Source organism: Salmo salar, chromosome 25, assembly GCF_965601325.2.
Source record: "Salmo salar chromosome 25, fSalSal1, whole genome shotgun sequence".
Classification (NCBI taxonomy): domain Eukaryota; kingdom Metazoa; phylum Chordata; class Actinopteri; order Salmoniformes; family Salmonidae; genus Salmo; species Salmo salar.
The window spans coordinates 29,682,914-29,708,183 of NC_138315.1; the positions used below are offsets into that span (position 1 = coordinate 29,682,914).

Here is a 25,270-nt window from a genome sequence, read left to right on the forward strand (position 1 = left end):
CTCTTTCCTCTCTCATCCCTCTCATTGATTCAGCGGTGCTATAGAGAGCTAGAGCCCCGGGCAGTAAAGTTGGCATAGTTTCCCTGAAAAGATGTGGAGGAATTTACATAATAGGCATTATTCCCCTCAGTGTGTATGTAGGTCAGGCAGGCAGCCATGAGGCCCTGGCAGCACTCACCCTGTTCTGCTCTGCTGTGCACCCTGCTCTGTCATCATCACAGATAAACTGAACTTCAGTCATTTTTTTAACAAGAGAAATTGGTAAACTTCTTTGCGGGGGCAACTCAGTACTAAACTCCCTTCAGTACAGATTAGGGACTGCGCTTGACTTGGGCACCTCAAATGTTCTACTGCTTGAGCTCCTGTTCCTCTTATAGAATATTAGCTCAAAAGTATTGCGGAGCTCTTACACCTAAATATAAACAGTACCAACACACAAAATGAGTACCGTAACCTATTTCAGTCCAAGTCAAGCACTGATTGGGGATGAGAGGAGAAATGAGGGACGATAAGAGAGATGAGGGAGGAGAGGAAAGAGGAGAGCAGAGACACATCATGAACACAACAGGTGCTGACTGGGAGTTGACTGTGAACAGTAACAGGTGCATAGCAGTTCCATCAAACAGCCTGTACACCTGCAGAGTAATGAATACCAGATTAACCTCAACTGTCTATAGCCAATCAAAGAGCATCAATAATTCAACCACACCACAGCAGACCTATCATTACGTTTCAGCGTTAGTCTCATATAGCCATTCAATATCTATAGCAATACCTCTGTGTAAAGTAATTGTATATTTCTGCTTTGGCTACAAAAACACACAGGCGTCAGATGTATGAAAACAGTTATTGCTTTATTTCCCCAATAAGATACAAAGTGAAAAGGCGGGGCACTATGAAAGGAATCTGGGAAGAGAGGAGAAACATTCAAGTGTATAATACATATACTATGGCTCAAAACTGGAGTGGAATCAGACAATATCAGACAGACAGAGAGACCAAGAAAACAGCATCTTTGCATTCATCCAACATTAGGAACATCAGGTGCCCAGCAGTCAGACTGCTAGAGTCTAGCAACAGGCTGGTCTGTACAATATTCAGTATTTATCTATAGTATACAAGGACAATGACAACATCTAAACTGCAACATATGAGTGAGGAACTTCAGCCCAACACTATGATGATCATGCTGGAGAATTTAAGGGTATGTCCAAAAACATTTGAAATGTTAACAGTCATTTATTGTGAGAAAATATAGGTAAAAATATTCAGGGACATTTGTTCCACAGAATGAAAACATGTATTTATTCTATGGTAAATTCATGAACAGGTAAAAAACGTGATTGAATGAATGACTGTTTGTAGAGCAGGGTCTGTGGAATGGGCCATAGATGTACAGCATGTCCTACTCATTGGCTACATTTCTGCCTATATGGGGACTCCTTTTTCCCCCATCTCAATTCTAGGAGTTCTGACCCTTTCTTTTTCTATTCCTGACCATTTCAGGAATAGACCATTCACAGTCTAGCGAATGTAACTTCAAATGTGCAGAGTCTTTCTAACTTTACTGCAGGTAAAACCTCTACACAACCCATAGGTCATAGACTCACCTATTTCATTCTGGTTAAACCTTCAAAGTGACAAGTGCAGTTACATCGAGACTCGTGTTGAAGGTGTTCAGTGGTTATTTTGACTTGTCTTTATAATAATTTTAGAAGTTAAATAATTCTGTTAAATATATTAAAGAATTATGTAGAGGTAATTACTGTAAGCAGCACCTTAAATCCCCACAGGATTCAGATCTATTGAGTGAACATTTTTCTTACAGCAAAATGATCCCAGATCTATTTCCCTGTAATCTCTCGTGGACAGATTACATAAACATAAATGGTACGAGCATCTGACCAAATTACGCAATATTTTAGTTCTGGGATTAATTTCCCAGTGACTAGTAAACGGTGCCAAATCTAAAGTTTAAAGTAGGCCTACAGTTCCCAGACCCAGGTTAAGCCTACACCTGGATGGAAAGGCATACTCCTGCTCATGTTTTTTAGTCCAGGACTAAATGTAATATGTGTTGGGTGGAAACTTGGCCCTTAGTACTAGATCCCATGTCATAATAGTATCATAATCAGTAGGCTGGTTATTAGGGACGCCTTTGATCTGTTACTGTACGTGCGATTCTAACACTGCAGTGACTTATCCAAACAGATTGGAAATTGGTCTGCCTTTGAGGGGGCTGGTTGGGCTGGTCTCCCCCCTTTCTCCCTCCTCCACTCCCTCCCCCGTCCCTCTGAAGGAGGTGCTGTGGATGATCTGGGTCTTATGGCGTCCTCGGTGGAGCCGTGCGTTGATCCGACTCAGAGACGACTTCCTCTGAACAGCCTTGCTCCTTCCTGCCCCCCCTCCCGCCCCCTCCCCCCCCTCCCCTGATCCGTTCAGCAGCCTCAGTGGGTTCAGGTTGGACTGGAGAACTCTGGGTAATCTCCACCGCCCCCCTTGTGCCCCGCTGTCTGCGTTCTCCGTGTCTGATTCTCCTCCTCCTACAGGGCTGGTCCCACCCCCTGGCTCCAGGGCTGCAGTAGATGAGACTCCAGGGGGAAGGTACTGGCCAGCTCTCTTCCCACTGTAGTCTCTGGCCTCTGGGTCTACAGACCACTGGTCTACCAGCACATGCACCACCTGACAATCACAGCACAGAAAACTTGATTTAAACCACCTAACAAGCATGCCACAGAAAACAATATCAGTGGACAGCAGGGCAGGGTGGAGGGCTGGGCAGGAGGACAGCACCTACCTGTGTGTGTCCATGCATAGCGGCCAGGTGAAGGGGAGTGTACCCAGCACTAGAGCGTACATTAACATCCACAGGGACATTGTTCTGCTTGGCATGCTCCAGTAGCTGTGTCAACAGCTCCTCGTTGCCCTGCTTGGCAGCCCAGTGGAGGCAGGAGAAGCCCGTCACAAAGTCCCTCTTGGTCAGCAGGCTGGGGTCCAGGATCAGCAGCGGATACAGACTGTCCCACTGGCCGTCCGAGGCACACAGCATCCACTCGTGCTCCAGGGGGTCCAGGGCAACTGAGACACAGTCCCCGTCTGCAGACGACAGCAGAGAGGTGGAGTCACCGTCGCTCCTGACAGAGTCTCTGAGACGAGAGCCACGGTTGATCAGAGACCGACGTACCTGGAGACAGGCAAAGACAGAAAGGAACAATTAGTAGGCTACATCTCAGAAATGGCAGCCTAAACAACCTTAGACCAGAACCAGTGATAGAATAAATCAATATTTTATAAATAGAATAAAATAAAAGTGTGAGTCGTCTACCTGTGGGGAGCTGCTCATCATCAGCTCTATGAAGTTCCTGCGGCTGCTCTTGGGGGTGTTCCAGTCTCCATCCAGTCCCTCCCACCCACCGTCCTCTGACAGAGCGCTGGTCAGCAGAGCCCTCTGGGAGCCCCGGGAGGTCCTCCTACTTCCCCTCACCTGCACCTGGCCAGCCAACACACCTGAGTCTGTCCCCAGTGCTGGAGCTGACTCTCTCCTCCTCCTGTCTCTTAGCTTCACCTCTCCACCAGAGAAGGTATCATCACTAACTTCTCTAAGCTTCACCTCTGTGACTCCACCTGAGGTAACATCAATAACTTTACCTTCCTCTAGGCAGCATGGATGATGAACATTACCGTTTGATTCCATGTCATTATCAAGCAAAGATAGGGCGTCGGGTGCATTAGAGTCTTTTTCAGGTGAATCACATGTATCACTAGAATGTCCGTTTCCATCTCGGCTGACATTGCTGCTCCCACCCCGTTCTCCAGATTCAGATAGTGGGCGGTCCCTACCACACACCTCGTTGCCGTTACACTCTCCATCGTTGCCAGGGTCTGTGTGCTTCACGGAGCTTGTGCTGTTTTCCTTCAAACACACGAATTTCACTCCATCCTCCAGTTTTATGAAAGCAACGCTGTCAACGTGACGGTTCAACCTTTCATTGAACAGTGTTTTCTTTGACGCATCACTTTTCCACACTGATTCAAAATGATCAATCAGGTCCATATATCTGACCAACCCTCCTCTCTCCGTCAGGAACTCCAGGACGGCTTGTTCTGTGCATTCGGTCGCCATTTAGAATAAATAGTGGAAATAGCCAACACAATAATAACGATTTAAAATGTTTCTTTCCCACGTTGCATCGTTTCATCCGTGCATCACTGACAGGTCTCTGAAGTACGCCGATAACAGCATATTCATTATCACCATCATCCTAATCCCTACTCTCCGATTCTCTCCTCCAAGAGACAAACCGTGTGTGACAGACAGGGGTCGCAGTAGCATCAAAACATAATCCCCTCCCCTAGCAACGTAATTAGAGATCAGTGAAACTGGCATACTTGTATGGCCATTTTGGATCCAACGTTCTGTTTGAAATGAACAGGGGTTCCATCCATGACAGAGCCACCATGGTAGCAGTGGAAGGTTTTTATTTGGATGATACCATTCTGTTTAAAGAAGGGGTTACCAGTCATTTATGTAAGTGCAACGTTAGCTACACTCATACAAACCGCTGCTGTTCACAAAGAAAGCGAAACATTCCCGAAATGTAGCCTAAAATTGCGTTTTATTTATGTGAATTGCAGAGTAAAAAATTAGGGGTTCAACAACGGTTCTTCTAAGATCCTCAAAGTTCCTTGAAGAACCTTGGGGTTCTTGACACTGAAAATTGCCCCCAAAAGGTTCTTCCAAGAACAGTCCTAGCTTGCTTGCTATATGAAAATCGAATTATTGCATGCACCGTGCCTAAGAACAGCCCTTAGCCGTGAGATATTGGCCATATATCACAAACCCCCTAGGAGCCTTATTGCTATTATAAACTGGTTACCAACGTAATTAGAGCAGTAAAACGAAATATTTTGTCATACCCGTGGTGGTCTGATATACCATGGCTTTCAGCCAATCAGAATTCAGGGCTCAAACCACCCAGTTTATAAAGGGAAATAATGCACGCTTTAGAATGCCCTTCAAGTCTATCTGAAAGGAGTATTCAACAATGCATGGTATAAGTTAGAATATGTTAAACACTATTGCTGCATTGATGACTAAACTGCTCCCTTATTTGTGTGTGTCTATGTCTACAGGTATACTGACGAGGAGGCACACAAATGTATGTACAATTGGTATTGGTTTGCCGCATAATGTTATGCAGATCACATGTATCAACTACAGTTAATTGTAATGGTTTCTCTAAAACCTTGTAGGACTCTTCAATGAAGATCCCAAAGGACTCTACATTATGGACAAGGTATGTGTATGAAAACCGTTGTCAAAAGTGAATACTTTTTTTGACCACAAAAACCAAGGTATGAATACTGTCATGTGTACGTTTTGTTAATCGTCTGTATAATTATATTTTTTTGTACTCACAAACTTCATCCTCCCTACACCTCTGATGAATATAACAGGAAACCTGTTCGATCACCATGCACTGCAAAATGATTCTGGCTACGGATAGCCTACAGAGGACATTCAACACATTAACATCAACATGTAAGGTGATGAACCCATTGGACTTGGGGCTCTGCTGGGAGATTACCTCATAATTGGATTTTAAAATGTTGCTTTGCCATTAAAATCATAATAAACACGGACAACTAAAATATTGTGTTATTGTTATACTGATTAATAATAATAATAATCATCATCATAATTAGATATTTTTCTACGTTTCCTCTGCTGTGTCCTGGTGCGCATTCAGCAGGATACAATGTTTTGGAATGTTCAGATATAACTATGTAATGTAGCTAGAACAAACATGCTTCTCCGACAAGGAATCATTTCCTCTGTATTCATTTGGCATTTCTGTTGGCATTTCTATCTGCAACGTTTGGCAAATGAACGTGGCCCTGGCCGTTGTCCTCATGGAAATATTTGTGGTTGCAGTGTAGTACTGACACTAGAGGGCGCGAAACAACTGCTTAAACTATAGAGACAAAATGCCATGCACTATGATACATTTCTCCTTCAAAAGTATTTCTCATCCTCATTATATAATTGATATATCAATAACGACCTATAGAACACTCAGAATAACAACAAAGAAAACTAGTTATTTTCATCAATCTCTCAAGAATGTATGCTTTATTGTTTTCAGCTATATTTCTGGTGGTCTGTAGACTATTTAAAGGGTGTTTACTGCCCTACTGAGATGATCTATGATCTTCAGTGTTCCCTTCATGATGCTCTATGCCCTTCTCACCTTCTCCTGACACCCTGCTGTGCTGCCTGGCTCACTGCCACACACACGGGTCTGGAATGTGGCCAGTTGATGCTGTGGAATCTACATAAATACAGTATCTGCAGCAGCTGAGCTGTGTATATAGAGGTTTTAGGCTTGGTGAGGGACTGAACGAGGTCAAACCTATCTTGTGCTGGACCAGGGGTGTTTGTGTGTGTGTGTGTGTGTGTGTGTGTGTGTGTGTGGTGTGTGTGTGTGTGTGTGTGTGTGTGTGTGTGTGTGTGGGTGTGTGTGTGTGTGTGTGTGTGTGTGTGTGTGTGTGTGTGTGTGGAAACTGGTTGAAGCATATGTGTGGGTTGGAGTGGGTAGTGGGCTGGGTTGACCGTGTTGAGGAGGATGGGATATCTGGGTCGGGGTGACTTTCACTGTATCCTGAATAGAAACACACCAACACAGAATCTGGCATGCTGAAGTGCTGTTGGCATCAGAGAAGTGTTGACTAGAATGGTGATCAGTGTCCTTACAGCCCAGTTTCCTAAACACACACACACCTCTCTACCCTGTGATGACACACATACACACAGTGTCACACACACCTCTCCACCTATATAGCAATGTGTGTCAGCCAGGCCATAGCTTCACTCTAAATGCAAATAGGTGTGAGGTGATTATTCCTGACAGCCTTGCTGTCACCCACCTCCACTGGGACAGAGAGAGGGAGGAAAGAAGAGGAGAGGGAAGTGATGGAGAGGAGGGGAGGCAGTATTGAGATAGCATGTTTGTCATCAGGCACGAGGCGAGACAGGTTGTATTAAAACAAAGGCATTTATTGCAAAAATGCACTTGACATGAAAAACCAAACCACGAGGTCATCATTACGAGACAATGTTTAATGATCACATGATCACATGGTAGAACGCTGGTCACCAGCGGAGGGCAACTCTGGCACCCATGAAATATAAATAATCTGGACAATATACAGTATGAGTCAAAAGTTTAGACACAGCTACTCATTCAAGGAATTTTCTTTATTTTTACTATTTTCTACATTGTAGAATAATAGTGAAGACATCAACACTATGAAATAACACATATGGAATCATGTAGTAACCAAAAAAGTGTTAAACAAATCAAAATATATTTTATATTTCACATTCTTCAAAGTAGACACCCTTTGCCTTGATGACAGCTTTGCACACTCATAGCATTCTCTCAACCAGAATCATGAGGTAGTCACCTGGAATGCATTTCAATTAACAGGTGTGTCTTGTTAAAAGTTAATTTGTGGAAATGTTTTCCTTCTTAATGCGGTGTGTGGTGACAAGATAGGGGGTGGTATACAGAAAATAGCCCAATTTGGTAAAAGACCAAGTCTATATTATGGCAAGAACAGCTCAAATATCATTACTTTTAAGACATGGTCAGTCAATTTGGAAACATTTCAAGAACTTTGAAAGTTTCTTCAAGTGTAGTCTCAAAAACTGTCAAGGGCTATGATGAAACTGTCTCTCATGAGGACCGCCACAGGAAAGGAAGACCCAAAGTTACCTCTGCTGCAAAGGATACGTTCATCTGAGTGTTACCAGCCTCAGAAATTGCAGCCCAAATAAATGCTTCACAGAATTCAAGTAAGACACATCTTAACATCAACTGTTCAGAGGAGACTGCTGATCTCCACATGTGTGGTTCCCACTGTGAAGCATGGAGGAGGAGGTGTGATGGGGGTGCTTTGCTGGTGACACTGTTGGTGATTTATTTAGAATTGAAGGCACACTGAACCAGCATGGCTACCACAGCATTCTGCAGCGATACGCCATCCCATCTGTTTTGTGCTTAGTGGGACTATCATTTGTTTTTCAACAGGAAAATGACCCAAAACACACCTCCAGGCTGTGTAAGGGCTATTTGACCAAGAAGGAGAGTGATGGAGTGCTGCATCAGATGACCTTGCCTCCACAATCACCCGACCTCAACCCAATTGAGATGGTTTGGGATGAGTTGGACCGCAGAGTGTAGGAAAACCAGCCAACAAGTGCTCAGCATATGTGGGAACTCCTTCAAGACTGTTGGAAAAGTATTCCAGGTGAAGCTGGTTGAGAGAATGCCAAGAGTGTGCAAAGCTGTCATCAAGGCAAAGGGTGGCTACTCTGAAGAATGTAAAATATAAAATATATTTTGATTTGTTTAACACTTTTTGGGTTACTACATGATTCCATATGTGTTATTTCATAGTTTTGATGTCTTCACTATTATTCTACAATGTAGAAATTAGTACAAATAAAGAAAAACCCTTGAATGAGTAGGTGTGTCCAAACTTTTGACTGGTACTGTATAAATATATATATATATATATATTCTTTATTTTCTGTTGCAGTAATGTAACACTTCTCTTGTAACACTTCTCTCATAGTTAGACAGCATTAGATTCAGCATGAGAAGTCAGTGGCACAGTACTCACACCAGACAATCTGTAAAGTCTTGTCAGTGGTACAGTACTCACACCAGACAATCTGTAAAGTCTTGTCAGTGGTACAGTACTCACACCAGACAATCTGTAAAGTCTTGTCATTGGCACAGTACTCACACCAGACAATCTGTAAAGTCTTGTCAGTGGTACTGCACTCACACCAGACAATCTGTAAAGTCTTGTCAGTGGTACAGTACTCACACCAGACAATCTGTAAAGTCTTGTCAGTGGTACTGCACTCACACCAGACAATCTGTAAAGTCTTGTCAGTGGTACAGTACTCACACCAGACAATCTGTAAAGTCTTGTCAGTGGTACAGTACCCACACCAGACAATCTGTAAAGTCTTGTCAGTGGTACAGCACTCACACCAGACAATCTGTAAAGTCTTGTCAGTGGTACAGTACTCACACCAGACAATCTGTAAAGTCTTGTCAGTGGTACAGCACTCACACCAGACAATCTGTAATGTTTTATCAGACAAACCAGAAAGACAGTTGACCTGAACACACTGACTCATGGGAACACTGGGGAGCAGGAATAGCAAGATGGGAGATGTGTGGTGACTGAATCATGTGGAAGTGCTGCATCTCCAACAAGGAGGTGATTTAGCTCCATAGACAAATAGTAGAAACAGACAAACAGGCTGGCATTTTGGGTTCAGTAGAAACAGGGTTACAGCTGGTTCATCTGGGGCTAAGGGTTGCTTCTGGACCGGGTTTCACTCTATTCTCTCTCTCTCTCTCTCTCTGAGGAGGAGGGGAGAGACTGGGACCCATCCAGTCCTTTCACGTCACAGTGTGTGTGTTGGTGTGTATGTGTATGTATCAGGGCTTGATGGAAAGACTCTAATCTCCTCTGAATCTCTGGGTGTTTAAAGTCATCTGTCTGTCACCCAACTCAGGGATTACCCAGACTCCCCTGCTGCTGTTACTCGAATCAGAACCAGATGGTCTCACACACACAAGGGTGTGCTTTGTGCTGAGATGGAGTGTGCTGTCTGTCTATTGTAGATCTAGTCTCATCTGTGCTGTAGCCAACTTGTTCTGGCCTTCCTAACTCTGTGCTTCTGTTTCACTATGTCTTCCTGACCTGTAGACTTATGTGCTTTACTCTTATAAACCAGTTGATCCTACTTCTGTTGTTGAACAGTTGTTTTGTGCTGAGTCAATGAGACAGTAGTTGTGTGCATAGATAGGAGTGGACCACTGTTGTGTGCTTAACCAATGAGAGAGGAATACTGCTGTGTGCTTAGCCAATAAAAAAGGACCACCATTGTGTGCTTAGCCAATGAAAGAGGAGTACTGTTGTGTGATAAGCCAGTGAAATAGGACGTTTGATGTAGCTTGCCAGACGTGAGGTATGTTTAAGACCATTTGAGACCGTTGGTGTGCTTTCTGTCCCGTTGTTGAGCTGCCACATGGCTGGTATTAACCACTGCTGGTCACACGCGCATGCACTCACACATGCGCACACACGCACGCACACACACACTGCACACACACACACACACACACACACACACACACACACACACACACACACACACACACACACACACACACACACACACACACACACACACACAAACACACACACACACACACACACACACACACACACACACACACCAGAAGGAACAAGTATCAGGTAAGCCAGGGTCTTTAGGTGCTTCTGTAACCAGTCCGGCCTGTCTCTAGCCATACCACACATTCATATGGACACTCATGTTTAGAGCATACACACACTGAAGCAGTAGAAAAATACTATGCACCGCCTGATGATGTCAACATCATAAGTCATTGATGAGGTTGATGAAGGACCCCTCCTATAGCTGTCCTGGGAGTGCCTGCGTGGATAAAGGCCCCTGCTCCTATGAGGCTGGTTGGAGCTGGGGTGGCGGTGTGTGTTGTGTTGTGTGTGTGTGGGTATTACTATCCTTGTGGGTACTGGAAATCCTCACAAGGATAGTAAAAAAAGGAAAATTATCCCCCATGGGGACATTTCCCAGGTCCTTATGAGGACAAAGGCTATTTTAGGCATAGAGGTTAGGTTTAGGGTTAGGGTTACAATTAGGGTTAGGGTTTGAATTAGAGTTAAGGATTAGGGGTTAAGGTTAGGGTAAGGGTTAGGTTTAGTGTTAGGGTTAGGGAAAATAGGTTTAGGGGAAGTAGGATTTTGAATGGAAATCAATTTTAGGTCCCCACAAGGATAGTAAAACATACAGTTGATGTCAGAAGTTTACATACACCTTAGCCAAATACATTTAAACTCAGTTTTTCACAATCCCTGACATTTAATCCTAGTAAAAATTCCCTGTTTTAGGTCACTTAGGATCACCACTTTATATTAAAAATGTGAAATGTCAGAATAATAGTAGAGAGAATGATTTATTTCAGCTTTTATTTCTTTCATCACATTCCCAGTGGGTCAGAAGTTTACATACACTCAATTAGTATTTGGTAGCATTGCCTTTAAATTCTTTAACTAGGGTCAAATGTTTTAGGTAGCCTTCCACAAGCTTCCCACAATAAGTTGGGTGAATTTTGGCCCATTCCTCCTGACAGAGCTGGTGTAACTGAGACAGGTTTGTAGGCCTCCTTGTTCGCACACGCTTTTTCAGTTCTGCCCACATATTTTCTATAGGGTTGAGGTCAGGGCTTTGTGATGGCCACTCCAATACCTTGACTTTGTTGTCCTTAAGCCATTTTGACACAACTTTGGAAGTATGCTTGGGGTCATTGTCCATTTGGAAGACCCATTTGCGACCAAGCTTTAACTTCCTGACTGATGTCTTGAGATGTTGCTTCAATATATCCACCTAATTTTCCTCCCTCATGATGCCATCTATTTTGGAAAGTGCACCAGTCCCTTCTGCAGCAAAAGCACCCCCACAACATGATACTGCCACCACCGTGCTTCACGGTTGGGATGGTGTTCTTCGGCTTGCAAGCCTCCCCCTTTTTCCTCCAAATATAACGATGGTCATTATGGCCAAACAGTTATATTTTTGTTTCATCAGACCAGAGGACATTTCTCCAAAAACTACGATCTTTGTCCCCATGTACAGTTGCAAACGGTAGTCTGGCATTTTTATGGAGGTTTTGGAGCAGTGGCTTCTTCCTTGCTGTGTGGCCTTTCAGGTTATGTTGATATAGGACTCGTTTTACTGTGGATATAGATACTTTTGTACCTGTTTCCTCCAGCATCATCACAAGGTCCTTTGCAGTTGTTCTGGGATTGATTTGCACTTTTCGCACAAAAGTATGTTCATCTCTAGGAGACAGAACGCGTCTTCTTCCTCAGCGGTATGACTGTTGCGTGGTCCCATGGTGTTTATACTTGCGTACTATTGTTTGTACAGATGAACGCGGTACCTTCAGGCATTTGGAAATTGCTCCCAAGGATGAACCAGACTTGTGGAGGTCAACAATTTATTTTCTGAGGTCTTGGCTGATTTCTGTTGATTTTCCCATGATGTCAAGCAAAGAGGCACTGAGTTTGAAGGTAGGCCTTGAAATACATCCACAGGTACACCTCCAATTGACTCAAATTATGTCAATTAGCCTATCAGAAGCTTCTAAAGCAATGACATCATTTTCTGGAATTTTCCAATCTGTTTTTAGGCACAGTCAACTTAGTGTATGTAATCTTCTGACCCACTGGTATTGTGATACAGTGAATTATAAATGAAATAATCTGTCTGCAAACAATTGTTGGAAAAATGACACGTGTCATGCACAAAGTAGATGTCCTAACCGACTTGCCAAAACTATAGTTTGTTAACCTGTTAGGGATAGGGGGCAGTATTGACACGGCCGGATAAAAAACGTACCCGATTTAATCTGGTTACTACTCCTGCCCAGTAACTAGAATATGCATATAATTATTGGCTTTGGATAGAAAACACCCTAAAGTTTCTAAAACTGTTTGAATGGTGTCTGTGAGTATAACAGAACTACGTAACATTGCAAAAATCAGAAATTTTCTGTCCAAAAATGACGCAGAAAAATTAATCCATGCTTTTGTTACTTCTAGGCTGGACTACTGCAATGCTCTACTTTCCGGCTACCCGGATAAAGCACTAAATAAACTTCAGTTAGTGCTAAATACGGCTGCTAGAATCCTGACTAGAACCAAAAAATTTGATCATATTACTCCAGTGCTAGCCTCCCTACACTGGCTTCCTGTTAAGGCAAGGGCTGATTTCAAGGTTTTACTGCTAACCTACAAAGCATTACATGGGCTTGCTCCTACCTATCTTTCCGATTTGGTCCTGCCGTACATACCTACACGTACGCTACGGTCACAAGACGCAGGCCTCCTAATTGTCCCTAGAATTTCTAAGCAAACGGCTGGAGAGAGGGCTTTCTCCTATAGAGCTCCATTTTTATGGAATGGTCTGCCTACCAATGTGAGAGACGCAGACTCAGTCTCAACTTTTAAGTCTTTACTGAAGACTTATCTCTTCAGTAGGTCCTATGATTAAGTATAGTCTGGCCCAGGAGTGTGAAGGTGAACGGAAAGGCTGGAGCAACGAACCGCCCTTGCTGTCTCTGCCTTGCCGGTTCCCCTCTTTCCACTGGGATTCTCTGCCTCTAACCCTTTTACAGGGGCTGAGTCACTGGCCTACTGGTGTTCTTCCATGCCGTCCATGGGAGGGGTGCGTCACTTGAGTGGGTTGAGTCACTGACGTGGTCTTCCTGTCTGGGTTGGCGCCCCCCCCTTGGGTTGTGCCATGGCGGAGATCGTTGTGGGCTATACTCGGCCTTGTCTTAGGACGGTAAGTTGGTGGTTGGAGACATCCCTCTAGTGGTGTGGGGGCTGTGCTTTGGCAAAGTGGGTGGGGTTATATCCTGCCTGTTTGGCCCTGTCCGGGGGTATCATCGGATGGGGCCACAGTGTCTTCTGATCCCTCCTGTCTCAGCCTCCAGTATTTATGCTGCAGTAGTTTATGTGTCGGGGGGCTAGGGTCAGTCTGTTACATCTGGAGTATTTCTCTTGTCTTATCCGGTGTCCTGTGTGTATTTAAATATGCTCTCTCTAATTCTCTCTTTCTCTCGTTCTGTCTTTCTCTCGGAGGACCTGAGCCCTAGGACCATGCCTCAGGACTACCTGGTATGATGACTCCTTGCTGTCCCCAGTCCACCTGGCCGTGCTGCTGCTCCAGTTTCAACTGTTCTGCCTGCGGCTATGGAACCCTGACCTGTTCACCGGACGTGCTTGTTGCACCCTCGACAACTACTATGATTATTATTATTTGACCATGCTGGTCATTTATGAACATTTTAACATTTTAACATTTTGACCATGTTCTGTTATAATATCCACCCTGCACAGCCAGAAGAGGACTGGCCACCCCTCATAGCCTGGTTCCTCTCTAGGTTTCTTCCTAGGTTTTTGGCCTTTCTAGGGAGTTTTTCCTAGGGAGTTTTTCCTAGCCACCGTGCTTCTTTCACATGCTTTGCTTGCTGTTTGGGGTTTTAGGCTGGGTTTCTGTACAGCACTTTGAGAATATCAGCTGATGTACGAAGGGCTATATAAAAATAAATTTGATTTGAAATTTGAAATGGCAGGCCAAAACCTGAGAAGATTCCATGCAGGAAGTGGCCTGTCTGACAAGTTGAGTTTCATCTTGGCTCTTTTTATTGAAGACTGAGGATCTTTGCTCTAACGTGACACTTCCTACGGCTCCCATAGGCTCTCAGAGCCCGGGAAAAAGCTGAACGATATCGAGGCAGCCTCTGGCTGAAACACATTATCGCTTTTGGCAAGTGGCCGACCAGAGTACTATGGGCTTAGGCGCGTGCCCGAGTCGACCCCATGCTTTATTTTCTTTCGTCTGTTTACCTAAACGCAGATTCCCGGTCGGAATATTATCGCTTTTTTATGAGAAAAATGGCATAAAAATTGATTTTAAACAGCGGTTGACATGCTTTGAAGTACGGTAATGGAATATTTAGAATTTTTTTTGTCACGAATTGCGCCATGCTCGTCACCCTTATTTACCCTTTCGGATAGTGTCTTGAACGCACGAACAAAACGCCGCTGTTTGGATATAACTATGGATTATTTTGAACCAAACCAACATTTGTTATTGAAGTAGAAGTCCTGGGAGTGCATTCTGACGAAGACAGCAAAGGTAATAACATTTTTCTTATAGTAAATCTGACTTTGGTGAGTGCTAAACTTGCTGGGTGTCTAAATAGCTAGCCCTGTGATGCCGGGCTATCTACTGAGAATATTGCAAAATGTGCTTTCACCGAAAAGCTATTTTAAAATCGGACATATTGAGTGCATAGAGGAGTTCTGTATCTATAATTCTTAAAATAATTGTTATGCTTTTTGTGAACGTTTATCGTGAGTAATTTAGTAAATTCACCGGCAGTGTTCGGTGGGAATGCTAGTCACATGCTAGTCACATGCTAATGTAAAAAGCTGGTTTTTGATATAAATATGAACTTGATTGAACAAAACATGCATGTATTGTATAACATAATGTCCTAGAGTTGTCATCTGATGAAGATCATCAAAGGTTAGTGCTGCATTTAGCTGTGGTTTGGGTTTATGTGACATTATATGCTAGCTTGAAAAATGGGTGTCTGATTATTTCTGGCTGGGTACTCTGCTGACATAATCTAATGTTTTGCTTTCGTTGTAAAGCCTTTTTGAAATCGGACAGTGTGGTTAGATTAACGAGAGTCTTGTCTTTAAAATGGTGTAAAATAGTCATATGAGGTTTTTGAGGTTTTTGAATAACGCGCCACGGGATTACACTGGCTGTTACGTAGGTGGGACGATTTGGTGCCACCTACCCTAGAGAGGTTAACAATACATTTGTGGAGTGGTTGAAAAACAAGTTTTAATGACTCCAACCTAAGTGTATGTAAACTTCCGACTTCAACTGTATGCTCTGTGTGTATGTGTGTGTGTGTGTGTGTGTGTGTGTGTGTAGCGATCCTGTTCAGAAGATTTCTACGAAGCTGCCGGGGAAGAGCCCAGTGCGTCCAGTCCTCTGCAGAGTGCCTTTGTACCAGCCATCTTCTCTCTTCTTATGAACAAACACCACATCTCCCTCTCTCAGCTCGATCTCTGCCTCGCTCTGAGGGGGGTAGGGCACCACCACACGATACCTAGGGAGGGAGAGTTATGAATAATGATGCACTGTAACTCATATTAAGACACACACACACACGCCAAAACACACACACACAGTAAGAGTTGATATATGCAGCTACTCAGGTCAACATCATTCAGCAGTTTTGTACATAAACGGCTCACAAAGTGCTTGACACTTTGGAGTAGTGTGTGTGTGTGTGTGTGTGTGTGTGTGTGTGTGTGTGTGTGTGTGTGTGTGTGTGTGTGTGTGTGTGTGTGAAGCGGCTGCTCTCAGAGAAAAAATACATGTCTGTGTAAACCAGAGAAGCTATAGCTCACAGTGACCGCTGAAGGACTGATAACCTACAGCTAGTATCAAGCTCCAAGCTGTGAGTGTGTGTGTGTGTCTGTGTGTGTGTGTGCGTATGTGTGTGTGTGTGTGTGTGTGTTTCTGTGTGCGCGCTAGTACTTGCGCGTGCTTGCGCTTGCTTGCGTGTGCGTGTGCTGGAGGGCACTATTATCTCTGACACACAGCGATGGGGATAGGAGAAGAGTGATGATCAGAGGCTCAGTTCTTTTTTGTGCTGCCGTGACGTAGACTAGTGTATGTTTCAAGGTGTGTGTATGAGAGTGTGTGTAAACACAGTATATTTGTTGTAACACAGTATATTTGTTGTAACACAGTATATATTGGTGTAACCCTAGATTGTAAACTGACATGGCCACATGGTTTGTGTCTCTTTGTTAACAAGAACTTGTGCACAATCTCTTATATGAAGGAAGCCTCAAAGTTCTGCTTGCCTGAATTAGAACACCTCATGATAAACTGTCGACCACACTATTTACCAAGAGAGTTTTCATCTATATTTTTCATAGCTGTCTATTTACCACCACAAACCGATGCTGGCACTAAGACCACACTCAACGAACTGCAAACAAGCTCTTCGTGGCCGGTGAATTTAACGCAGAAAAACTGAAATCTGTTTAACCTAATTTCTACCAGCATGTCACCTGTGCAACTAGAGGCGAAGAAACTCTAGCTCACCTTTACTTCATACAAATATGCAATAAAAAGTTCCGCCTCGCCCTCCATTTGGCAAATCTGACCATAACTCAATCCTCCTTATTCCTGCTTACAAGCAAAAACTCAATAAGGAAGTACCAGTGACATGCTCAATACGGAAGTGGTCCTCAGGTGGTAGAAAATGGTGCGTGCAGTGCCAGGATATGGGGTTGATTCCCAGGACGACCCATGAGTAAAATATATGCATGACTGTAAGTCGCTTTGGATAAAAGTGTCTGCTAAATGGCATATTGTAACGTCCGTCGTTAAAGGTAGACCAAGGCGCAGCGTGTGTTCGGTTCATCATATTTTATTTAACGGTGAACCAGCAAAAACGAAAACAATAAACAACACAACGAACGAAAAGTTTTGCAGGCTACTCACAGCAATACAAAAACAAGATCCCACAAACACAGGTGGAAAAAAGGCTGCCTAAGTATGGTTCCTAATCAGAGACAACGATAGACAGCTGCATCTGGTTAGGAACCATACTCGGCCCAACACAAAGAAATACAAAACATAGAATGCCCACCCCACACCCTGACCTAACCACATAGAGAAACAAACCCTCTCTCTCAGGTCAGGGCGTGACACATATATTATTATTATATTAGATACTATAAGTAGTCCGATGACACGGATGCTAAGCTATAGGACTGTTTCACTAGCAGACTGGAATATGTTACGGGATTAATCCGATGGCATTGAGGAGTTTACTACCTCAATCACTGGCTTCATGAATAAGTTTATTGAGATTCTAATGGCGCCAGAGGGGATGGCTGCTGTTTTACGGGCTCCAATCCAACTTTGCTATTTTGTTAGTTTTTTTTCTCGCATTGTTTGTAACTAATATTGTACATAGTGTTGCTGCTACCGTCTCTTATGACCGAAAATAACATCTGGACATCAGAACAGCGATTACTCACCTCGAACTGGATGAAGATTTTTTCTTTAATGAGTCCGACACGAAGGTTGAACTGCTTTGTTGAGACAAGGCCCAAATCCCGTCATAAGCGTGAAGAAAAGAAAGAGAAAAAGGGGGAGGAGGGCAGGGTGCCTTGTATGAATTTGCCGACGAGTAGGTAAACCACCATTACCCTCTGTATTATTGGCTAACGTGCAAACATTGGAAAACAAACAGGACGATCTATGATTGAGACTATCCTACCAACGGGACATTAAAAACTCTAATATCTTATGTTTCACAGAGACTGAACGACGACACGGATAATATAGAGTTGGCTAGCTTCGACGTGTTTCGGCAGGACAGAGCAGCTACGCCTGGTAAGACGAGGGGCGGGGGTGTGTGCCTATTTGTCAATAACTGCTGGTACGCGATGTCTAATATTAAAGAAGTCTCGAGGTATTGCTCGCCTGAGGTTGAATACTACATGATAAGCTGTAGACCACACCATCTACCAAGAGAGTTCTCATCTATATTATTCGTAGCCATCTATTTACCACCACAAACCGATGCTGGCACTAAGACCAAACTCAACGAGCTGTAAAAGGCCATAAGCAAACAAGAAAATGCTCATCCAGAAGCGGTGCTCCTAGTGGCCGAGGACTTTAATGCAGGCAAACTACTACCAACATATCACATGTGACACCAGAGGGAAAAAAAACTCTAGATCACCTTTACTCCACACACAGAGATGTATACAAAGCTCTCCCTCTCCCTCCATTTGGCAAATCTAACCAGAAGCCATGGATTACAGGCAACATCCGCACCGAGCTAAAGGCTAGAGCTGCCGCTTTCAAGGACAGGGACACTAATCCGGACGCTTATAAGAAATCCTGCAATGTCCTCAAACAAACCAACAAACAGGCAAAGTGTCAATACAGGACTAAGATTGAATCCTACTACACCGGCTCTGATGCTCGTCGGATGTGGCAGGGCTTGAAAACTATTACAGACTACAAAGGGATGCCCAGTGACACAAGCCCACCAGACAAGCTAAATGCTTTTTATGCTCGCTTCGAGGCAAGCAACAGTGAAGCATGCATGAGAGCACCAGCTGTTCCGGACGACCGTGTGCTCACGCTCTCCATAGCTGATGTGAGCAAGAACTTTAAACAGGTCAACATTCACAAAGCCACAGGGCCAGAAGGATTACCAGGACGTGTACTCAAAGCATGTGCGGACCACCTGGCAAGTGTCTTCACTGACATGTTCAACCTCTCCCTGGCCGAGTCTGTAATACCTACATGTTTAAAACAGATCACCATAGTCCCTGTGCCCAAGAAAGTGAAGGTAACCTGCCTAAATAATTACCGCCCCGTAGACCTCACATTGGTAGCCATGAAGTGCTATGAAGAGGGTGGTCATGGCTCACATCAACACTCTAATGCCAGGAAGCCTAGACCCACTCCAAATCGCTTACCACCCCAACAGATCCACAGATGACGCAATCTCAATCGTACTCCACACTGCCCTTTCCCACCTGGACAAAAGGAACACCTATGTGAATAATGCTGTTCATTGACTACAGCTCAGCGATCAACACCACAGTGCCCACAAAGCTCATCACTAAGCTAAGGACCCTGGGACTAAACACCTGCCTCTGCAACTGGATCCTGGACTTCCTAATGGGCTGTCCCCAGGTGGTAAGGGTAGGCAACAACACATCTGCCACGCTGATCCTCAACACAGGGGCCCCTCAGGGGTGCGTGCTTAGTCCCCTCCTGTACTCCGTGTTCACCCACGACTGCGTGGCCAAGCACGACTCCAACACCATCATTAAGTTTGCTGACGACACCACAGTGGTAGGCCTGATCACCGACAACGATGAGACAACCTATAGGGAGGAGGTCAGAGACCTGGCAGTGTGGTGACAGGACAACCACCTCTCTCTCAATGTGAGCAAGACAAAGGAGCTGATTGTGGACTATAGGAAAAGGAGGGCCGAACAGGCCCCCATTGACATAGATAGGGCTGTTGTGCAACAGGTTGAGAGCTTCAAGTTCCTTGATGTCCACACACAGTTGTGAAGAGGGCACGACAATGCCTCTTCCCCCTCAGCAGGCTGAAAACATTCATGGCCCTCAGATCCTCAAAAATTTCTACAGCTGCACCATTGGAGAGCATCTTGACTGGCTGCATCACCGCTTGGTATGGCAACTGTTTGGCATCAGACCGCAAGGCGCTACAGAGAGTAGTGAGTACGGCCCAGTACATCACTGGGGCCGAGCTCCCTGCCATCCAGGACCTCTACACCAGGCGGTGTCAGAGGAAGGCCCTAAAAATTTTCAAAGACTCCAGTCACCCGTCATAGACTGTTCGCTCTGCTACTGCACGGCAAGCGGTACCGATGCACCAAGTCTTGAACCAACAGGACCCTGAACAGCTTCTAGGGTGGAAGGTAGTCTAGCAGTTAAGAGCATTGGGCCAGTAACTTAAAGGTTGCTGGTTCAAATCCCCAAGACAACTAGGTGAGAAATCTGTCAATGTGCCCTTGAGCAAGGCACTTAACCAAAATTGATCCAGGGTCGCCATCAATAATGGCTGATCCCTGGCTGCGACCCCACTCTCTGAGGGTGTCTCGGGAGAGTGGGATATGCAAAAAACTAATTTCCAATTCACATAATATATATATAGTGCATTTGGAAAGTATTCAGACCCTTTCCACATTTTGTTACTTTACAGCCTTATTCTAAAATTGATTAAATTAATTGTTTTCCTCATCAATCTACACACAATACCCCATAATGACAAAGTGAAAACAGATGGAAGCTACTCCTCAGTAAAAGGCACATGACAGCCCGCTTGGAGTTTGCCAAAAAGCACCTAAAGGACTCTCAGACCATGAGAAACAAGATTCTCTGGTCTGATGAAACCAAGATAGAACTCTTTGGCCTGAATGCCAAGTGTCACATCTGGAGGAAACCTGAAACCATCCCTACAGTGAAGCATGGTGGTGGCAGCATCATGCTGTGGGGATGTTTTTCAGCAGCAGGGACAGGGAGACAAGTCAGGATCCTTGATGAAAACCTGCTCAAGAGTGCTCAGGACCTCAGACTGAGTCGAAGGTTCACCTTCCAACAGGACATTGACCCTAAGCACACAACAAGGAAACGGTGGAGTGCCTTCGGGACAAGTCTCTGAATGTCCTTGAGTGGCCCAGCAAGAGCCTGGACTTGAACCCGATTGAACATCTCTGGAGAGACCTGAAAATAGCTGTGCAGTGACGCTTCCCATCCAACCTGACAGAGCTTGAGAGGATCTGTAGAGAAGAATGGGAGAAACTCCCCAAATACAGGTGTACCAAGCTTGAAGTGTCATACCCAAGAAGACTTGAGGCTGTAATTGCTGCCAAAGGTGCTTCAACAAAGTACTGAGTAAAGGATCTGAATATTTATGTAAATGTAATATTTACTTATTTTTTATTTGATAAATTTGCAAACATTTTTAAAAACCTGTCTGCTTTGTCATTCTGGGGTAGTGTATGTAGATTTAAAAAAAAAAACAATGTAATCCATTTTCGAATAAGTCTGTAACCTAACAAAAATTTGGAAATTTGAATACTTTCCAAATGCACTCTATAGTACATGTATGAAATCGGACAAATGCAAGCACCCAGCTAATTATTATAATTACCCCCAAGCTATATGACTGCTAAATACACTGAACAAAAATATAAACACAACATGTAAACACAACATAGCATGTAAAGTTTGTGTTTCATGAGCTGAAATAAAAGACCTGTCACGACTTCCGCCGGTCCCTCTCCTTGTTCGAGCAGCGTTCGGCGGTCGACGTCACCCGCCTTCTAGCCATCACTGATCCACTTTTCATTTTCCATTTGTTTTGTCTTTGTTTTTTACACACCTGGTTTCAATTCCCCCATTACATGTTCATTATTTAACCCTCTGGTTTCCCCCATGTTTGTGTGCGTGTTTGTTTTATTGTAAGGCTGTATCTGACAGCTGGTATATTGTTACCGGGTTTTGTTATTACGCCCATTTATTTTGTGGTACCGGTATTTTTCCAGCACCATTAGTATTGTGTTTATACTGGTGTTTTCTTGAATTAAATACCTTGTCCACGCATCTCAGCTCTCCTGCGCCTGACTCCTTTCACCTGTTACCCACAGCCTTGACAAGATCCCAGAGATTTTCCACACGCACAAAAAGCTTATTTCTGTCAAATTTTGTGCCCAAATTTGTTTACATCCCTCTTAGTGAGCATTTCTCCTTTGCCAAGATAATACATCCACCTGACAGGTGTGGCATATCAAGAAGCTGATTAAACAGCATGATCATTACACAGGTGAACCTTGTGCTGTGGACAAAAAAAGGCCACTCTAAAATGTGCAGTTTGTCATACAGCACAATGCCACAGATGCAATTGGCGTGCTGATTGCAGGAACGTCCACCAGAGAACGTTTTGAGAATATGGCAGTACGTCCAACTGGCCTCACAACCACAGACCATGTGTAACCACGCCAGCCCAGGACCTCCACATCCGGCTTCGTCACCTGCGGGATCATCTGAGACCAGCCACCCGGACAGCTGATGAAACTGTGGATTTGCACAACCAAAGAATTTCTGCATAAACTGTCAGGAACCGTCTCAGGGAAGCTCATCTGCATGCGCATCGTCTTCACCAGGGTCTTGACCTGACTACAGTTCGCCGTCGTAACTGACTTCAGTGGGCAAATACTCACCTTTGATGGCCACTGGCACCCTGGAGAAGTGTGCTCTTCACGGATGAATCCCGGTTTCAACAGTACCGGGCAGATGGCAGACAGAGTGTAGGACTTTGTGTGGGCGAGTGGTTTTCTGATGTCAACGTTGTGAACAGAGTGCCTCATGGGGTTATGTTATGGGCAGGCATAAGCTACGGACAACAAACACAATTGCATTTTATCGATGGCAATTTGAATTCTCAGAGATATCACGAAATCCTGAGGCCCATTGTCGTGCCATTCATCCGCCGCCATCACCTCATGTTTCAGCATGATAATGCACGGCCCCATGTCGCAAGGATCTGTACACAATTCCTGGTAGCTGAAAATGTCCCAGTTCTTCCATGGCCTGCATACTCACCAGACATGTCACTCATTGAGCATATTTGGGATGCTCTGGATTGACGTGTACGACAGCGTGTTCCAGTTCCCGCCAATATCCAGCAACTTCGCACAGCCATTGAAGAGGAGTGGGACAACATTCCACAGGCCACAATCAACAGCCTGATCAACTCTATGTGAAGGAGATATGAGGCAAATGGTGGTCACACCAGATGCTGACTGGTTTTCTGATCCACGCCCTTACCTTTTTTATAAAAGGTATCTGTGAACAACAGATGCATATCTGTATACCCAGTCATGTGAAATCCATAGATTAGGGCCTAATGGATTTATTTCAATTGACTGATTTCCTTATATGAACTGTAACTCAGTAACATTTTTGAAATTGTTGCATGTTGCGTTTATATTTTTGTTCAGCATAGTTAGTTAAATAGTTAACCAATAGCTACCCAGACTATCTTCATTGACCCTTTTTGCACTAATCTCTTTTGACTCATCACATACACTGCTGCTACTGTTTATTATCTATCCTGTTGCCTGTCACTTTATCCCTACCTATATGTACATCTACCTCATTACCTAGTACCCCTGAACATGGACTCAGTACTGGTACCCGGTATATAGACACGTTATCATGACTCATTGTGTATTTATTCCTCGTGTTATTATTTTTCTATTATTTCTATATTTTTCTCTCTGCATTGTTGGGAAGGGTCTGTAAGTAAGCATTTCACTGTTAGTTTACACCTGTTGTTTACGAAGCATGTGACAAATACAATTATATTCGATTTTTTGACAAACACACATACACACACTCTAACACACGCACTCTACACACACACACACATTGTAATGCTGTGCTATTGTGGATTTTATACATTTAACAGAGTAATGATGTATTGTGTTATTTATGATGTATGGGGATCCTAATAAATACTACTCAATACTAAAATATGTATACCTCTCTCTGGACAGGGTGTGTGTATGAGAGTGTGTGTAACCACAATACTGTATACGTATACCTCTCTCTGGACAGGGGTTTGGGTTCAGGCCGGAGGGCCAGCAGTGCGTTTCCGGTGCGGGGCGTCGGGGCCGACCGGGGGAAGTTGAGGTCGAGGGATCCTGACTTCCTGTGCAGAGGCTCTAACCCCATGGCCCCCACCATCTCACTCTCAATTGGACAAGACCCGGCACGCCCCTGAGCTTCCATTGGACAGGAGCCAGAGCGGGTGTGATGTGGGAGGACGGCACCCGACAGGGGGAGGGTCGGGGGTGAGGACGGGGGAGAGCGCGATGACTTCTTCTTGGCCGCGGCTCCCGAGAGAAGCTTTAGCAGACCTCCTTTCTTCTCTTTCTGCGGACAGAGCGAACGAGACGGAGAAGAGAAGGGGATGGTAAAACGACGTGTTCTTTTCACTCATCTAAAGACTATCTGTTCTCTTTGTCTGACAGTATCACTCCTGGTCTCAGAGACAGTTAACTGCTATCTACCTGATGTAATAATGACACCTCCTGTTTGCCAGTACAGTATCTGAGTGTAGTTCTCTGACTCGCCACCAGAGAGCAGCACATATACAGAGAACAGATAGTTTAGTCTCGATGTATGTGAGGTGGAACTTACTGAGGGTGTGTGTGTGTGTGTTTTTGTGTGTGTGTGTGTGTGTGTGTGTGTGTGTGTGCGTGTGTGTGTGTGTGTGTGTGTGTGTGTGTGTGTGTGTGTGTGTGTGTAATCATGTGCCTGTGTGCGTGTTAGAGGTGATGGGTGAGCCAATTATCAGCGCATAATGAGTATGGAGGCGTCTGTGACGGCACAGCAGGACTCATAACACACACACGCGCGAAGACACGCGTGCGCACACCACAAATCTCAAACTCCCTGACACACACAGCTCAATCAGGCAACTCCAACGCATAATAAGCCAATGCATGTGGGAAATAAAATGGTTAGGAAAGATAGGAGGCTTAATGCTATGAGACTAATTCATACTATAGATGATCCATCACAGCTCATAGCCAAAGAATGTTTATCGTGGTCGTTCCCTAGTCTATTTGTCTTAGTCTCTGCCCAGCTTCACATTAAATCTTATCACCACAAACTGTCTCATCTTGTGTCTGTGAAGCCAGATAGGCTCCTCTCTCACAGACATCCCGACCATCCATCACTGTCACCGTGGAATCAGCTTTAATATACACATCAAGATGAAGAGAGCAACACAGAGACAGCCCTGTTACACGGGTAGTCTGTCTGTTTGTCGTTGGACGATTCTGCACCATGTCCAGGTGCAAGCAACTTCCCCCCCAACACCTTTTCCCCTAGCTATTCCTTTAATAATCCCTGTCTATATCCTGACTATAGCATCATGTTGAAAGATTTTAAAGCAGT

The 25,270-nt window shown here is 44.4% G+C and overlaps 2 protein-coding genes across 2 annotated transcripts in view; both read right to left on the reverse strand.

Moving 5' to 3' along the window:
* Nucleotides 1-2,199: 2,199 nt before the first annotated feature.
* LOC106586406 (ankyrin repeat domain-containing protein SOWAHC) lies at nucleotides 2,200-4,321 on the reverse strand. Its single transcript, XM_014173640.3, has 3 exons — nucleotides 3,326-4,321; nucleotides 2,798-3,184; nucleotides 2,200-2,682 (listed from the first exon to the last, which is right to left on the reverse strand). Exons 1-3 carry the CDS (start codon nucleotides 4,121-4,123, stop codon nucleotides 2,200-2,202), a joined length of 1,668 nt encoding a protein of 555 aa, XP_014029115.3. The 5' UTR covers nucleotides 4,124-4,321.
* A 10,664-nt stretch (nucleotides 4,322-14,985) lies between these two features.
* Nucleotides 14,986-25,270, reverse strand: part of sh3rf3 (SH3 domain containing ring finger 3) — a 72,849-nt gene continuing 62,564 nt past the window's right edge. The window contains exons 8-9 of the mRNA XM_045707732.2: nucleotides 23,910-24,241; nucleotides 14,986-15,830 (exon numbers count right to left, since the gene is read on the reverse strand). Coding sequence (XP_045563688.1) covers nucleotides 15,662-15,830; nucleotides 23,910-24,241 — 501 coding nt within the window. The 3' untranslated portion in view covers nucleotides 14,986-15,661. The remainder of the gene's footprint in view (nucleotides 15,831-23,909; nucleotides 24,242-25,270) is intronic.